At 46.1% G+C, this 19,109-nt stretch overlaps 1 protein-coding gene across 1 annotated transcript in view; it reads left to right on the top strand.

Moving 5' to 3' along the window:
* Positions 1-19,109, top strand: part of LOC117876622 (myotubularin-related protein 13-like) — a gene marked incomplete at its 5' end in the record, with an annotated part of 40,736 nt that overhangs the window by 17,718 nt on the left and 3,909 nt on the right. Inside the window, one exon of the mRNA XM_034768874.1 lies at positions 18,574-18,778. Coding sequence (XP_034624765.1) covers positions 18,574-18,778 — 205 coding nt within the window. The remainder of the gene's footprint in view (positions 1-18,573; positions 18,779-19,109) is intronic.

Below are 19,109 nucleotides of genomic sequence, written 5' to 3'. Positions count from 1 at the left end.
CTGAATGGAGAGGTGGGTAGGGAGGCAGCGGGGGCCAAGGCAATGGAGGGCTGGGGAAGGCGGGGGCCATGGTCGACGGGGGAGGGTGGTGAGGCCAGAGCCCAAAACCCTGCAGCCGGAACCAGAAGCCCAGTGGCCGGAGCCAGAAGCCCGAGCCCCACTGCCCCTGTGAAAGAGGGGAACTCACACAGGCTGCCTGCTCCTCTGGCATTTGTGGATCCAGAGGGGGGCAGGGCCCAACCCCTACTGGTGGCCGCAGGGAAGGGTGAATGCTTTGCCGCCCTCCCCTGACCTCCCAATCACTACCCAGGAGGCTGTGGCCGCAAGAAAAACCCCTGGCGGCCACATATGGCGATGGTGGCCACATTTGGGAAACGCTAAGCGCATGTGACTGTTTAGACAATACTTTTAACATTTCTTAAAATGGAGAGTCAATATTCATTCATTTTAGTCTAATTTATGAGCATAAATATTTTAAATCACTGACCTTATAGAATTACTTGAAAACAAAGGTACCACCAGTGACAAAATGTAGTTAACAATTAAGTGATATTCCTCAGACTGTCATGCATCAAGCCACATATATTAAAATCTGAATCTATTTAAATAGAGAGCATCATGGTGCACAACATACATTCCAAAAGTTATGCAAAGGGTTCCCTGGTGTAATCATTCTTAAACTCCCAACGCATTGAAGGGATTAATTTGACAACTGTTCCCTACTATTTTTATGTAGTGAAGTTGATCAGTTTAGACTTACATTCCTAATGATTTCACACCTGGAATGGCATAATACAGGCACTTATTCTGAGGAATTTTTGTAGTATAAGGCTTGATTTTCCCCATAATTTAAGTGGGGGGGTCATAATGTGAATCTTGATAATTTGATTTTAAGTAGACAGAAAGATGGAAACATTTTTCTACAGAATAAGTGCTACACATCATCTACATTTATCAGCATGCAGAGCCTATTCAGGACTTATTTTTTAGAAGCAGAGAATTCGTATTAGTGTGATTAATCACTGGCATTGATTTTTCCACATTTCATAATATCAAAACATATGGCTTGAAAAGCCTTCTCAGGTGTAATTTTTCAAGGTGCATACTAAAGAATTAAAGTGCTAGCTAAGAAGACCTTCAATCATTTAGTCTGATGCTGGATTGACAAACTTTACAGATAGAATTTTGCCAGAGAACAGAAGAGCCTTCTTGTATCTTTCGTAAAATTAAATACATAAACAGCCATCAGCTTGTGTTGACATTTGGTTACTACTTATCTGGGATGGATTTAAAACTAGTGACTAAGAGGTGAAAAACTGAACTGGATATCACACTTCCCAAATTCATAGCCATCCAGTTCCACTTCTTTGTTTTTTTAAAAACTTTTTGCTGCAGCTTTTAACAGGACCTCCTCTGTCATGGTAATTGTAGAAGACTATGGGAATGAAAGACTAATGATAGTACACTGGAACAATACTCTCAATGCAGCCAAGTTTGATAAACTTGGCTGGAAATGTGAAAACTTACAATTTTTAAAGCTGACCTCATGATGTTGTTCTCTTAACATTTCTTTACCAGAGTTATAACATGACACACATGTTGTTCTAATATGATATGAAATACACTGGCATCTTCTGAAAAAATGATATGGGATATAATTTGTCTGTTGACTTTCCTGCTGACATAGTAAGTATTAATAACCTCCCTTGGAAGTATCTAAGAGATTAGGATTTGGCTAGAATATCCCCACATATACACTCCATGTTATCGCTTATTACCTTCTAGACATCTCAGGCTTGCCCAGTACTCCCTAGTTTGATTTCATTGAGAATTTGTCTCAATAAAGCTAAAGGCTGAATTTTACTGTTTTCCCTGCAAAGAGTCAGATTCTTTCCTCATGCCCATTCAACAACATTGGACTCAATGAGATCGTATATCATAAATGAGGGTAGAATTTGGCTCTAACAATTTAAGGAATATAGTTGAGGTTAGATTTTCCAATGTCCATTATTTTGTATTTACCAATGTTGAATTTGATCTGCCATTTTGTTGCCACGTCACCCAGTTTTATGAGATCCCTTTGTAACTCTTTGCAGTCAGCTTTGGACTTAACTATCTTGAGTAATTTAGTATCATCTGTAAACTTTACCACCTCACTATTTACCCCGTTTTCCAGATCATTTATGAATCTGTTGAACAGCATTGGTCCCAGTATAGATCTTTGGGGAACCTCTCTCCACTGTGAAAACTGACCTTTTATTCTTATCTTTTTGTCCTATCTTTTAACGATCCATGAGAGGACCTTCCCTCTTATCCCCTGAGGCTACACAGACCCAAGTGGCTTGAAAGCACAGGCGATCGTAGATAATGCGCTGGAGAGGTTTTAGCTAAGGGCTGTATGTGATGGCCAGCGGTGTTCTGTTGTTGTCCTTGTTGGGCCTGTCCTGTAGTAGGTGATTCCTGGGTACCCATCTTGCTCTGTCAATCTGTTTCCTCACTTCCCCAGGTGGGTATTGTAGTTTTATGAATGCTTGATAAAGATCTTGTAGGTGTTTGTCGCTGTCTGAGGGGTTGGAGCAAATTCGGTTGTATTTTAGGGCGTGGCTGTTGACAGTGGATCGTGTGATGTGTCTTGGATGGAAGCTGGAGGCATGTAGGTACGTATAGTGGTCAGTAGGTTTCCGGTATAGCGTGGTGTTTATGTGACCATCACTTATTTGCACTGTAGTGTCCAGGAAATGGATCTCTTGTGTGGACTGGTCCAGGCTGAGGTTGATGGTGGGGTGGAAACTGTTGAAGTCCAGGTGGAATTCTTCAAGGCCCTCCTTTCCGTGGGTCCATTTGATGAAGATGTCATCAATGTAGCGCAAGTAGAGGAGGGGCACTAGGGGACGAGAGCTGAGGAAGCGTTGTTCTAAGTCAGCCATAAAAATGTTGGCATACTTTGGGGCCATGCGGGTACCTGGACTTCAACAATTTCCACCCCACCATCAACCTCAGCCTGGACCAGTCCACACAAGAGATCCACCCTATACCAGAAACCTACTGACCTCTATACATACCTACATGCCTCCAGCTTCCATCCAAGACACATCACACGATCCATTGTCTACAGCCAAGCCCTAAAATACAACCGAATTTGCTCCAACCCCTCAGACAGAGACAAACACCTACAAGATCTTTATCGAGCATTCGTAAAACTACAATACCCACCTGGGGAAGTGAGGAAACAGATTGACAGAGCAAGATGGGTACCCAGAAATCACCTACTACAGGACAGGCCCAACAAGGACAACAACAGAACACCGCTGGCCATCACATACAGCCCCCAGCTAAAACCTCTCCAGCGCATTATCTACGATCTACAACCTATCCTGGAAAATGATCCCTCACTCTCACAGACCTTGGGAGGCAGGCCAGTCCTCGCTTACAGACAACCCCCCAACCTGAAGCAAATACTCACCAGGAACTACACACCCCACCACAGAAACACTAACCCAGGAACCAATCCCTGTAGCAAACCTCGTTGCCTACTCTGTCCACCTATCTACTCTGGTGACACCATCAGAGGACCCAACCACATCAGCCACACCATCAAGGGCTCATTCACCTGCACATCCACTAATGTTATATATGCCATCATGTGCCAGCAATGCCCCTCTGCCATGTACATTGGCCAAACCAGACAGTCCCTCTGCAAAAGAATAAATGGACACAAATCGGACATCAGGAATGGTAACATACATAAGCCAGTAAGTGAACACTTCAATCTCCCTGGTCATTCTATTACAGATTTAAAAGTCACTATCATTGAACAAAAAAACTTCAGAAACAGACTTCAAAGAGAAACAGCAGAACTAAAATTCATTTGCAAATTTAACACCATTAATCTGGGCTTGAATAGGGACTGGGAGTGGCTGGCTCATTACAGAAGCAGCTTTTCCTCTCCTGGAATTGACACCACCTCATCTATTATTGGGAGTGGACTACATCCATCCTGATTGAGTTGGCCCTGTCAACACTGGTTCTCCACTTGCGAAGTAACTCCCTGCTCTCCATGTGTCAGTATATAATGCCTGCATCTGTAACTTTCACTCTATGCATCTGAAGAAGTGAGGTTTTTACCCACAAAAGCTTATGCCCAAATAAATCTGTTAGTCTTTAAGGTGCCACCAGACTCCTTGTTGTTTTGTAGATACAGACTAACACGGCTACCCCCTGATACTTAGTACCATTTGTATCCATTTAAAAACAGCTGTAAACTTCATTTTCGTGGTTCATCACTTCAACCATTCCACACCTCTCTTGCAACCCTACAGTGCCTCACCCTTCTCCACCGCATGAAACGCAAAGTAGTCATTTTCATTTTTAAGTCCTTCATGGCTTATTCCCCGTACCATGAGTTATTTTGTATACACAATCGAGATATCAGTCCCCACCTCTGCTCTGCTAATGATGCTAGCCTTCATTGCCAATTTCTTAAATTTTAAAACAATCATTTTACATTCTCTCTTCTGCTCCCCCATGCATGGAAGGAGCTCCTCTTAAACGCTCATAAAGTTACCTCATTGCCCTCCTTAATATCCCATCTTAAAATTCTCCTCTGCTGTGATGCCTACAAAGAACTTGTTAGTAATTAGTTAACTGGTATGTTTTGACTGCTCTTCTCTTGCTCAGCAATATAGTCTTGTTACTACCTTGTGCTCCCATGTTTGTTTGGTGTATCCATCAGTTCTCTCTTGTCTTATATGTAAACTTTGAGTTCTTTGTGTTTGCACAGCATCTGGTACAATGAAGCTCTGATCTGTGACCGGGCTCTTAGGCAGAACCTCACTACAAATAATGTAAGAACGTTACTGGCATGATTAACAATGAATCCCAGAAAGTAGCTGATTGAAGAGTAAATCTTTTATCAATCTGATTGACATTCTCACTACCTAGTAGCAGTGAGATACAATGCTATTAATGCTAACTATGGGAGAGGTCTTCCTGAAAAAAGTAGGCTTCTGCTACATTTACTAAGAGGCAGAACACACACGTCTGCATGTAAGAGAAGCACTACATTGATAGCAGTAGAGAGAGATCCCAAGACAGCCTACAGAGCCACAGCAAACCAACCAGTTCTTCTTCGAGTGCTTGCTCATATCGATTCCAATCAGGTGTGCGCGCGCTGCGTGCACGATCGTCGGAGAATTTTCTACCCTAGCAACACCCGGCGGGTCGGCTGTGGAGCCCCCTAGAGTGGCTCCTTCATGGCGCTGGATATATACCCCAGCCGACCCGGCGCCCCCTCAGTTCCTTCTTACCGCCCCTGACGGTCGTTGGAACTGTGGAGCGCGGCATAGCTGTTCTCCACTCTCCCTAGCTTATTCCGTTTTTGTAGATAGTTGTAGTTGTTATATAGTTTTAGATAGTTGTTCAGTTTATCCTTTAATAGTTGTAGATAGTTAAGAGGGGATTAAGGGGGTTGTTCTTCCCCCCTTTTTCCCCCGGCGCATAGCCGGGCTCATGCCCAAGGCTCCCGGCTTTAAGCAGTGCGCGTCCTGCGCTAAACATATGCCCACAAGTGTTCCGCACGACTCGTGTCTGAAGTGCCTGGGAGAGTCCCATCAAACAGATAAGTGTAAGATCTGTAAGGCCTTCAGACCGAGAACCAAAAAGGAGCGGGACTTTCGGCTTCGGCAACTCCTCATGGAGGCGGCACTTAGCCCGGACACTCCATCGGCGCGTCAAACCCCAGCGCCAAGCGCCTCAGTGCGCAGTGCCCCTGCGGCACCGACTGCCCCTGCATCGCGGGTGGAGTCGGACAAGCCTCCGCGGCACCGGACCCCTTCGGCACCGCACCTGCCGCAAGTGCCTCGGCGCCGATCGTTATCCCCGGGACATAAGAAATCCCGTAAGGCGCAGGAGACTGCCGTCCTGAAGACGCCGGCCCCCCCGGTGCCGGGGGTAGAGCCGCGTCCACCGGTGGAGCACCAAAAGCAGGTGCCTCCGGCACCGTCGACTCCGGCTCCGAGGCCGTTGAGTCCGGTGCGGACGGGATCACCACCGCGGTCAGTGGTAGAGCCGTGTCTCCCGTCGACCCCAGAGACCTTCGCGACGGCGAGAGACTTGATTGCTCTCACGGAGCCGGCACCGCCCCAACTACCGGCACCGTTGGCTCCTCGTCCGGTGCAATCCAGGGGAAAACCTGCCATGATGCGCCCACCGTCTCAAGGTCTGGAACCACGGCACCGATCCAGGTCACGAAGCAGGTCCCGACGCCGCTCGCAGTCCCGGCGCCGACTATCACCTCGGCACCGGTCGTACTCGCGGCTAAGATCATCGTCGTGGCACCGTTCTATGTCCCGGCACCGTTATGATCGTCGGTACCGTTCGAACTCGAGACGTAGTTCCTGGCACCGATACGAGCGACGCTCGACGTCGAAGGGCCGCTCCCGGCACCGGGCCTACTCGAGGTCGCCTTCCAGGTCGGACTCTCGGCACCGACGTGGTCATCGGCACCGATCCCGATCTCGGCACCGCTCACCGGCACCGCATAGGGACCGTTCATCTCCGGACCGGCACCGAACGGCACCGTATCTTCCGGAGCTCATCTCGGCGCGGTCGGCACCGCCATGGCCATCGAGATCAGTGTCCCGTTCCTCCGATGGGGCATCGAGATCGGCATACCCCCCTCAGGGGCAGGCCGCTGAGCCGGACATGGGCCACTGGCAGGAGGTAGCGGAGGATCCCGCTCAGGGACCTTCACACTGGTCGTTCTGGACCCCGTGGGCGTACCACCAAGCGCAAGGGGCTCCACCACCATCAGCCTCTCGCTCGGTGCACTCTGAGCGAAGGGCCCCAGAGTCCACCATCTCTCGCCCTCCTCCAGGGGGCATGGAGGCGTCCGTGCCCGCACCACCTGACGTCCTGGACCCAGGGGCAGGTGATGCTCCGCTCCAGGGCTCATTGGACCATGACCCGCCCTTAGATCCCTTGCCACCTGAGGCATCTTCCTCATCTTCCCCAGATGAGGCGGTGGCGGGCACAACGAGCACAGGTCCACCCCCGATAGATCTCCGGGCACACCAGGACCTATTACGTAGGGTGGCACGTAATATGGACCTACAGGCAGAGGACATAGTGGAGGTGCAGGACCCCATTGTGAACATCCTCTCCGCGGATGCCCCATCCAGAGTGGCGTTGCCCCTGATCCGTACGATCCAGGCTAACGCCACTACGATATGGCAAACTCCTGCCTCTATTCCACCCACAGCCAGAGGGGTGGAAAGAAAGTACTTTGTCCCCTCAAAGGACTATGAGTACTTGTACACTCATCCCCAGCCGTGTTCACTGGTGGTGTCATCGGTGAATGCAAGGGAGCGCCACGGTCAGCAGGCCGCAGCGCCCAAATCGAAGGACGCTAAGCGCTTCGATTTGTTTGGGCGTAAGGTTTATTCAGCCGGGGGGCTACAGCTTAGAGCGGCTAATCAGCAGGCGCTCCTGAGCCGCTATAACTTTAATTCCTGGAACTCTATGGGGAAGTTCAAGGAATTGGTTCCCCAAGACTCCAGGGAAGAGTTTGGGGCCTTAGTGGAGGAGGGTAAGAAGGTGGCACGGACCTCCTTACAGGCCTCCTTGGACATAGCAGACTCGGCTGCGAGAACCCTGGCTTCAGGTATCGCTATGCGGAGAATCTCCTGGCTCCAGGTCTCGGGCTTGCCTCCGGAACTGCAGCAAACTCTGCAGGATTTACCCTTTGAGGGACACGGATTGTTCTCAGACAAGACGGACTCTCGTCTGCAGAGCCTCAAGGACTCGAGAACAATCATGCGCTCCCTAGGGATGCATGTTCCGGGACCCCAGCGCAGGCCATTTCGACCTCAGCCTCAGCGGTTCTACCCCCCCCACCTCGTCCGAGGCAGGACTCTGCCAGAAGGTGGGGGCGAGGTGGTAGGAGGAGGTTGACCGGCCCTCAACCCGGTCAGAACCAGGGGCCACCTCAGCCACCTTCAGGCCCTAGGCAGAACTTTTGAAGGTGCGGTCGAGGACGGCGCCCCAGTCATCTCCCAGAATCCAGCCCCCTCCTTTCGGGATCGCCTCTCCCATTTCCACCGTGCTTGGTCCCTTATAACCTCAGACCGTTGGGTCCTTCGCACGGTGGAGTGGGGATACGCTCTCCAGTTTTCTTCTTCCCCCCCCTCCCACCCCCCCTCCCCGTCCCTCTTCAGGGATCCTTCTCACGAGCAACTCCTTATACAGGAGGTTTCTACGCTCCTATCTTTGGGGCCATAGAGGAGGTTCCATTAGAATTAAGGGGCAGGGGATTTTATTCCCGTTACTTCCTGATCCCCAAGTCCAAAGGGGGTCTGCGACCCATCTTAGACTTACGCGGACTCAACAAATTCGTAGTAAAGTTGAAGTTCCGCATGGTCTCATTGGGGACCATTATCCCTTCCCTGGATCCTGGAGACTGATTCGCCGCCCTCGACATGAAGGACGCATACTTCCATATAGCAATCTACCCGCCTCACAGGCGCTTCCTGCGATTTGTGGTAAACAAGGTACATTACCAATTTGCAGTCCTTCCCTTCGGCCTATCCTCAGCCCCAAGAGTGTTCACAAAATGTATGGCCGTCGTGGCGGCATACCTTCGTCGACAAGGGGTACAGGTGTTCCCGTATTTGGACGACTGGCTGATACGCGGTCGCACCAGAGAGCAAGTTCGAGCTCACGTACACATAATAGTACACACATTCCACGCGTTGGGCATCCTACTCAACAAAGAGAAATCCACGCTAGAGCCTACCCAGAGGATAGAATTTATTGGGGCAGTCCTAGACTCCGGACGTGCACAAGCTATTCTACCAGACAATCGTTTTCATACCATCACAAGCCTCATTCGAGGACTCAGGGCCTTCCCAATTACCAAGGTGAGGTCGTGCCTCACCCTGCTGGGTCACATGGCGTCTTGCACGTACGTAACCAGGCATGCCAGACTTCGGCTTCGCCCACTCCAGACCTGGGTGTCATCGGTATACCGCCCATATCGGGAACATGGTGATCACGGTTCCGAACTCGGTCTTGACCTCCCTCACCTGGTGGCTAGATCACAGTGTGGTTTGCGAGGGGATGCCGTTTCACGCCCCACAACCCTCTCTGCACCTGGTCACAGACGCTTCATCTCTGGGTTGGGGTGCCCATCTCAACGAACACCATACCCAGGGCCTGTGGACTGCACCCCAGCTAGCCCTGCACATCAGTGTTCGGGAACTGATGGCGGTGCGCCTGGCGTGCCAGGCATTTCTCAATCTCCTACGTGGACGCTGTGCGTTGGTTCTCATCGACAACACCACGGCCATGTTTTACATCAACAAGCAAGGAGGAGCACGTTCGTCGATTCTATGCCAAGAGGCCATTCGCCTGTGGGACTTCTGCATCACCCACTCAATCCATCTCACGGCATCGTTCCTCCCTGGAGTCCAGAACACTTTAGCGGACCGACTCAGCAGGTCCTTTCAGACGCACGAGTGGTCTATTCGTCCAGACATCATCTATTCTGTTTTCCCGAGGTGGGGATTTCCCCAGGTCGACCTGTTTGCATCTCGAGCAAACAGGAAGTGCCATGCATTCTGCTCCCTACAAGGGCGAGCTCCGGGCTCTCTATCGGACGCATTTCTCCTTCCTTGGAAAGACCACCTGTTTTACGCCTTCCCCCCATTTCCTCTGGTCCACAAGGTGCTGCTCAAACTACGCAGAGACCAGGCTCGAGTAATTCTAGTCGCTCCAGCGTGGCCGAGGCAACACTGGTACACCACACTGTTGGAGCTCTCGGTTCAGACACCAATCCCGCTTCCGTTGTGTCCAGATCTCATCTCTGAGGACCACGGCCGACTACGTCATCCCGACCTACAATCACTCCACCTCACGGCGTGGTTGCTCCATGGTTCACCCAGGCAGAGCGGCAATGCTCGCACTCTGTCCAACAGATTCTGCTGAGCAGTAGGAAGCCTTCAACACGGACCACGTACTTGGCCAAGTGGAAGAGGTTCTCCTGCTGGTGCGAACAACGAGCCGTGTCCCCATTACAGGCACCTATTCCTCTCATATTGGAATATCTCCTCTCCCTAAAACAGCAGGGTTTGGCGATATCTTCAATTAGAGTTCACCTGGCCGCTATATCGGCTTTTCACCCAGGGGAACTTGCGTCCTCGGTATTCTCTAACCCGATGGTCGTTAGATTCCTCAAGGGCTTAGACCGGATGTACCCACAACAACGTCAGCCCGTTCCGACGTGAGATCTCAACCTGGTTCTTTCCAAGCTCACAGGGCCTCCATTCGAGCCACTGGCCACCTGTTCACTTCTGTACCTATCCTGGAAGACAGCCTTCCTCGTAGCCATCACCTCAGCAAGGCGCGTGTCTGAACTCAGGGCGCTTACATCTGAGCCCCCTTACACGGTTTTCCATAAGGATAAAGTGCAGCTTCGTCCACATCCTGCCTTTCTTCCTAAGGTGGTCTCTCCGTTTCACATCAATCAGGATATATTTCTCCCAGTCTTCCATCCTAAACCACATGCTACTCGCCAAGACCAGCGTTTGCATTCTTTGGACGTACGCAGGGCCCTGGCTTTCTATATTGACCGCACAAAGCACTTTAGAAAGACGACGCAACTCTTCGTTGCAGTGGCTGACCGAATGAAAGGCTTACCGGTCTCCTCACAATGCCTATCCTCCTGGATCATGTCTTGCATCCGGACTTGCTATGACCTGGCCGGTGTCTCAACACCGCACCTCACCGCTCACTCAACGAGGGCCCAAGCTTCCTCGACTGCCTTCCTGGCTCAAGTTCCGATCCAGGACATTTGTAGAGCTGCAGTTTGGTCGTCAGTCCACACATTCGCAGCTCACTATGCGCTGGTGCAGCAATCCAGAGACGATTCTGCATTCGGGTCAGCGGTTTTGCACACAGCGATGTCTCACTCCGACCCCACCACCTAGGTAAGGCTTGGGAGTCACCTGATTGGAATCGATATGAGCAAGCACTCAAAGAAGAAAAGACGGTTACTCACCGTTGTAACTGTTGTTCTTCGAGATGTGTTGCTCATATCCATTCCAAACCCGCCCCCCTTCCCCACTGTCGGAGTAGCCGGCAAGAAGGAACTGAGGGGGCGCCGGGTCGGCTGGGGTATATATCCAGCGCCATGAAGGCGCCACTCTAGGGGGCTCCACAGCCGACCCGCCGGGTGTTGCTAGGGTAGAAAATTCTCCGACGATCGTGCACGTGGCGCGCGCACACCTGATTGGAATGGATATGAGCAACACATCTCGAAGAACAACAGTTACAACGGTGAGTAACCGTCTTATATCCTGAGTAGACGCGACAGTTATAGAAGCCTATTATGTGATTCCGTTGCAGCACAGCACATAAGTGTTGAGACTGAGGCCAGCCTCATACTGATTACGTAGCAGCTAATGTAGAGATCATTCTAATAGAACAGATGAATCAATGTCCTGCCCTGCTCTGAACATAAGGTTGCACAGTTTTTTTCTTTTTTACTTAGAAAGAATCTCTTACTTGCAATTTGCGGTGGAGGGCAAATGGGTTTTTTGGACTAAAAAGTAAGTAATAAAGAACACAGAATTGTGAATGAAATATGAAATGAATGTGAATTGTCATGTCTTTAACTGCCTTTTCTGAGTCCAGCATTCCTGAATAAAATTATTTTCAGGGATTGAGTATATTCAGCAATCTTTGCAGCTATGCATAATGCTCCAGATCAGTCTAAATGCATCTATATTGGCACAAGGCTTTTTACCCAGGCAAAAACTATTAATACAAAAATATTAACATTTGCATTGAGCCAGGGTTGCAAATCTCAGTTTCACCAAATTTTTCTTAATATCATATTACCATCCCTGCAAGTATTGCTTATCAAACTGAGGGACGATTTAGATACCTTTTGTATAAAAATAAAATCACTTGAGCCCCAATGTTTCTTCAGCTGAGCTGTTTTAAGGACCTTGCATAGTATCCAAATTAATGTTTGGAAGATTAGGCCAATTTCTGTTTTCTTCAGATGGAGAGTATGAATTTGTTATACTTTAAACTAGTTTTGCTTGACAAATAATTCTTAGATCAAAGCATTTCAGATCAAGGGTGGGAAAAACTTAAAAGGTTTTTAGGATTAAGAACTGTAGACTTTTTTTAAAGTTGCAATGGTCCATAAAAAGCTGTAATACAATTTTGAAATAATATTGTTTTGAAGCATGTTTTTCTAATTAAATTGATTACTTTATAGCTTATGCTTTAAAATAATTTTAATTTCATCACAGTCCATTGGTTGAAGGGCTGTAATACTGCTCGACAGCCAAAATGCTTCTGAAATAAATGTAGTCAAACTTTACTAGTTCTGGGTCACTGAGAACGAAAATGATGCTTAAAATTGTTGATTCGCTCTAGTTTTCAAGATATGCTATTGGGTCAGTATATACGACCCATGACTTGGGAATGGCGGAGGATAAGTGAGTTATAAAGGGAAGGGATCTCAATTTAAACCAGAAATGACTAAAATACATCGTTGACTGGCTCTATGAATAAATCTATGACTGGGTTTGGACAGTACTTGCTTTTTAGGCAAAACAATGAATGATGCAATCTGAAGATGGTATTGCGTCATACATGATATGAATTGCATCATGTTATTCCTAGAAGTCATGGATGATGCAATCATAACGGAGCTTACATCACTCTGCTGAACAAATTGCCCTATATCAGCTCTAGAAATCACACAGTGTCATGCTCTCTTATTTCTCAGTGTTTGATTTTGCAAAGGGACACATTTCTGTTTAGCCAAAGTGAGCAGAGATGCCTCGTACTTGTGTGAACAGTGTAGATAACTTCTGCTATGTTTGTGGTGAAGTGACTTTTGCATCACAAAAGCGCAGTATAACCACTATGGTTAAGAAAGCCTATCACCTTTATTTTGGCTGCAAAATTGGAGATCAGGACAAGAGGTGGGCCCCACACATATGCTGCAACACTTGTGCAACAAATCTTCGCCAGTGGTTGAACAGGAAAAGGAAACCTGTGCCTTTTGCAGTGCCAATGATTTGGAGAGAGCCAACAGATCATACCAGCAATTGTTACTTCTGCATGGTGCCTCCAGTTGGGAAAGGTGTGTCAAAGAAGAAAAAGTGGACTGTGCATTATCCAAACATTCCATCACCTATACACCCAGTACCCCACGGAGAAGGACTGCTGGTTCCTGATGCACCAGAATCATTCTCACTTGAGTCAGATGAGGAAGAGGATGAAACTTCTGGTCCTGAACCATCAATGTCACAGGATCCACATTTTCTCCCATCCTCCTCCTCTGAACCACACCTCATAACACAAGGTGAACTGAATGACCTTGTCAGGGATTTGGAACTACCCAAGAGTAAGGCAGAGGAGTTAGGCTCCAGACTACAGCAGTGGAATCTCCTGGCAGGTGATGTTAGGGTTTCCACGTTCCGTGACCGTCAAAAGGATCTTGTCCCATTCTTCTTCATGGAAGGTGATCTTGTAGCCTGCAACAACATCGATGGTGTGATGGCAGCCCTCAACATCGTTCACGATCCAGATGAGTGGAGACTGTTCATTGATTCATCGAAGACGAGTCTTAAAGCTGTTTTACTGCATAATGGCAATATTTTGCCATCAATTCCAGTTGGTCATGCAGTCCATATGAAGGAAACCTATGACAACATGAAACAACTTTTGAGGTGCATAAACTATGACCAACATCAGTGGCAGCTTTGTGGCGATTTGAAGGTTGTTGCTCTCTTGCTTGGTCTGCAGACTGAATACACAAAATACTGCTGTTTTCTCTGCGAATGGGATAGTCGTGCAAGAGATTCCCACTACATCAAGAAAGATTGGCCACTCCGACAGTCATTGGAGCCTGTGAGGAAAAGTGTTCAGCATCCACCACTTGTTGAATCAAGGAAGATTTTGTTACCACCCATACACATCAAGCTGGGTCTGATGAAGAACTTTGTCAAGGCCATTGACAAAACACAAGGAGCTTTCAAGTACCTCTGTGGAAAATTTTCAAGGTTAAGTGAAGCTAAGATAAAGGAAGGTGTCTTTGTTGGTCCTCAGATTCGTGAACTTCTTCGCGATGATGCATTTGACCATGCACTGCGTGGCAAGGAAAAGACGGCAATGAAAGCATTCCAGTTAGTGGCAATAAATTTTCTCAGAAACAACAAGGCAGACAACTACAGGTTGTTGGTGGAAAACCTCCTCAAGGCATACAAAAGCTTTGGTTGCAACATGTCACTAAAGATACATTTTTTGCACTCTCATCTAGATTTTTTTCCACCAAACTGCGGAGCAGTGAGCGACGAGCACGGCGAGCAATTTCACCAGGACATTACAACAATGGAGAAACGCTATCAGGGCAAATGGAGCCCATCAATGCTTGCCGACTATTGCTAGACAGTGACAAGAGATGCTCCATTTAATGAATACAAGAGACAAGCCAAGAAGCGCCGAGTAGACACTGAATAGAACTAAACTATGTACATAATAGTTTTTTTGCCTTTTGTTTCATAATCAATTTTATTTATATAACCCTTTTGCTGATTTTTAAAGTGTTACATAAACAGGACAGGTGAAATATTATGTAAAGCAACCATAAACACATGAAAAGACCTAGGTTTACAATTTATGATTAAAACTCTACTATCTACACAATATACATAGACATAAAATGTAAAAACTTAAATATCTTAGAAACAGTAGCCAATCAGTTGTTTTAATTGTCATATTTGAATTTAGCACATCAAAATACATAATAAATAGCACATTTTATCTCTGAAGCAGACGACTTCTCAAAAATTGTAGACCAGTGTAATTGGTCTTGGTACTCTTTATCCTCTCTGTTTTAAAAGGAGTTGACACATGATGTCTTTTCTAGGACCTTGACTTGGTGACCACTAAGGCATGAGGCATATACAATCCTAGAAATGTAGGGCTGGAAGCAACCTTGAGAGGTCATTTAGTCCATCCCTACATGCTTATGTAGAAGCAAGTATACCTAGTCCATCCCTGACAATTGTTTGTCCAACCTCTTCTTAAAAACCTGTAGCGATGGGGATTCCATAACCTCCCTTGGTGTAACCCTATTCCAGAACTTAACTATTCTTATAGTTAGAAAGCTTTTCCTAATATCTAACCTAAATCTGCAGATTGTCCTACCTTCAGTGGTCTTGAAGAGTAATTGATCACTGTCTTCTTTATGACAGTCTTTAACACATTTGAAGGCTGTCCCCCTATAGTCTTCTTTTCTCACACCTAGTTTTTTTAAGCTTTCCTTATAGATTGTGGTAGACATTTACTGGTATTTGTAAATACCAAGGCTCAGAGAGTAATTGGTTAGTGAGGTGCAGAGGAGGTGGTCAAGATCACCGTGTTGTACTACAGAGCTTTCGTTTCACTTAGTTTCATGGACCTACCCCAGCTTACTGTCTTAAATGATTTCAGCATCCATGCAGACAATAGCTGTACTAGGCTGTCTAAAGATCATACATCTGATATTAGCCTTTCCCATCTGGATTGGGGCTCTATCCATATAGGTGGAAATTCTTTAGATACTGGTTTTGAACTGAGTTTTTAGAAGGTTGAAAACTGTCCTGATATGGTCCAGTCACCTCCTGTTTGACATTAAAACTTACTTTTGCCCCCATCATGGCAGAAGACTTATTTTACTGGTCTACTCAGGAAGACTGAATGACCTGATGGTACTATTTAGTTTTCTAAGGGTAAATACGCTACTGCTGATGTCCATGCCTATCAGTATCCTCAGCGTTCGCTCCCTATATGTCATCCTCAAAGATTATTTTGATATTCAAATTATCTGCAAAAGAAGAACTATGAACTATCTGGGATGAAGGTGAGACTCCAGTGGTGAAAATTACGCACCAAGTCTGATTTCAGCCTAGAGGGATTTTAAGGTTCTTTGCCATATCTATATTGGAGGCATAAGGAAGATAGTCTCTCTCCCCAGGGCATTCTTAGTATGGAGAATTTGTTTTTTTCCCGCATCAGATCCAGGATCTGTACATTTTTAAGACATGGTGTAAGGCCTCTCTCTCTCTCTCTCTCTCTCTCTCTCTTCTTCCATGCTTTTGCTTAATTAAGGTTGATTTTAGTGATCGGAAACCCATAGTTTTGCAGCAGTACAGATGTCTTCTTAACACTTTGTACAATGCTCAGAAACTTTAGGCACTTTTATAAACAAAAATGGATAAATAAGTAACTATAAGAGTAATGTAAAAATATGAGGAAAGGAAAATTTAGGGTGAATATCACAAAATATTTGTTAATGGTAATATCTGTTACACTGTGAAATAGCCTTCCAAAAGGAATAATGGAAGTCCTAATCTCTTAAGTTATTTAAAACTGAAAAAAGCAAAAACCTTGGAGAATATTCTTTAGGGAACCATACTACATTAATTTCCATTGAATAGACAAGATGACCTGTATAGAGACATGGTGGGTAAGATCATCTCTTTTATTGGACCAACTTCTGTTGGTGAGAGAGGCAAGATCAGGGCCACCCAGAGGATTCAGAGGGCCTGGGGCAAAGCGGGGGAGCAGCGGCTCTTGTACCCACCGGTGGCGGTCCGGGATTTCAGCAGCCAGGGGCACTTCAGTCGCTCCGCGTCTTCAGCAGGACTGAAGGACCCCCCGCCGCCTAAATGCCGCCGAAGACCCGGACTGCCGCCGGGCCAGGGCTTGCGGGGCCCCTGCAGGGTCCGGGGCCTGGAGCAAATTGCCCCACTTGCCGCCCCTGGGCGGCCCTGGACAAGATTGTCCAAATTGGTCCAATAAAAGATATTACCTCACCCACCTTGTGTCTCTAATATCTTGCGACCCATATGGCTACAACTGTACTGCATACAAGATGACCTCTGAACTTTTCCATTTCTCTGATTCAAAGACCCTATGTCCCAACTCCCTGTTACATATCTGTTTTGCTGTTGTGGTTTTGGCCCTTCTTTTCTTCTTCTAGTTGATTTTTTGTCCATATCCTCCAAGTTGTGTCTAGTGAATACAGTGAGCTATAGAGCCATATTGAGCTTCTCTTCAGGCAGGAGTTTAGTAGCTACAGAGACATGCCCACTGATGGAAACCTGGTAAAGTGTGGTACACAAAACTGCATTTTCACTTTGTGAATCTTATATTTATATATTGTGCTCTTGAAATACTCCTTCTCCTGACTGTGTAGAGAAACTATGCTAGACCTGGGCATGAAAGAAGCAAGGAAAATCCAGTCTCTGCAACATAATGGACAGAAACCAGATAGTTTTGTACCATAAACCAAAAGAACTCTCTCATCAAAGTCCTCATATTGATGTTCCCAAAGCACTCCCCTTTCTAATGCTCTAATTTATATATTGTCTGCCGCAGACACTATTCTAGAAATTTCCGTGAACATGCAAGGAACACACTAGTTCTTCCTTGCTCAGAGGAGAGAAATATGTTATAAACAACATATATGTAACCAGTCATGCAGAAGATCACTTAACACTTTCATTTGCCCTTGCTATAATGATGTAGACTTGATTGGACAAACAGAAAATCCCTTGGATTTCCAGAAAGATTCAATATGCTATCACTGCTCTGTTGTGCTGCAAGAGGGCAGAGGAAACCTGAAACTTATACCGAGGGTGAAATTCTAATTGAATTCCTTCCAAAAATTATGTATCTTGTAATTAATACAGATAGAACAAGGTTTTGTGCATTCTTACTCTATGACTAAGAAATTACTCTATTAAATTCTTATTTTGTGTTCATTATTATGGTGTCTGTGTGGCTGGAGACATTTATATATTTCAGCTACTCAACCTAGTGAAATGACTGTGTATCACACCACTCCTCTAACCTTTCCAATAGTGAAAGGGTTGGCTGTTTTGGTTACCTACCAGCTAAGTGTCAGTTGTGCACTAAGTTAAGTTTATCTGGCTTAATTTAAGCAATCATTTCCATTTTCTCCCTTTCTCCTCTGAGTTGCTTTGAATGCCAACAAAACTCATTTTGTAAATTGTGTGGCTGAGGAGCATACTGTGACATTTCTCTGTCATTTCAACATCATATGAGCTTACCCAGGAATTAAACTGTTCATAAAATCCTTTAAAATCATAAAAGTGAAGTTGATAAAGTTACAGTTAAGGGGATTGGATTGATGAGAATTTGGAACATAACATTTTGAGTACGTAGAGTTTTTATTCTTTAAGCATAAGGGGCACACAAATTGTCCATGAAATTGGGCTTTACACTTTTTCAACAAGCCAAATATTCAATGCCTGAAAAATGTAGAAGAATTTTTTGTGCTTGTGCAAAGATTATTGTAATGCTAAAATGTTCTGGTGCTGTTACAAAGACTAAGGCCTTTTTCAGTAGCGGGGAGCACCTGCCAACTTCACCTATTGTGTGACTAGTCTTTATTTGTCTGTGTTCCAAGATATTGTGCTGCTTCTATATGAAGTGTTAATATAAAATAACTATTTTAGTGTAAGATGTTATGTTGTTTGGTTGCAGGAGAATCCAAATCCTCACATGGCATTCCAGAAAGTTCCACGGCCCACGGAGGGATCCCATTTACGAGTTCATATCCTTCCTTTCCCCAAAATTAATGACAGCCGGGTTAAGGAGCTAATTCAAGAAGGCCTGGCTAAGAACCAAAGTGCACCACCGGCTACTCGGGTAGAAAAAAAGTGTGTGGTTCCTGCTGGTCCGCCTGTTGGTATGTTGCATTGTTATCTGCCGTATATTTATAAATCCATATTAGCATGAGTGAAAACATCTACTTTAATTAAAATGTGTTTTAATGGGGTGTTTTACTGAGAGATGAGGGAAGGCAAGAAGGGAATTCCTATCGTAATGAATTGAACATATCATTAATATATCAAATTTGTTGTTCCCAATTCAGCACTTATGTAGTGGGTTGGTTTCAGAATTAATGTAAGATCAATGTGCCATTTCAATACCTTTTTTAATAGGAGCTAGGTATTATAAACTTTCTCAGAACAAATCCAGGTAGAAAGTTTCCCAAAGAAATGAGGAACTTGCCTTTA

Source organism: Trachemys scripta, chromosome 4 (genome assembly GCF_013100865.1).
Source record: "Trachemys scripta elegans isolate TJP31775 chromosome 4, CAS_Tse_1.0, whole genome shotgun sequence".
Classification (NCBI taxonomy): Eukaryota; Metazoa; Chordata; order Testudines; family Emydidae; genus Trachemys; species Trachemys scripta.
Note: the sequence above shows the minus strand (reverse complement) of the source record. Positions and strands in the feature narration are given on the sequence as shown.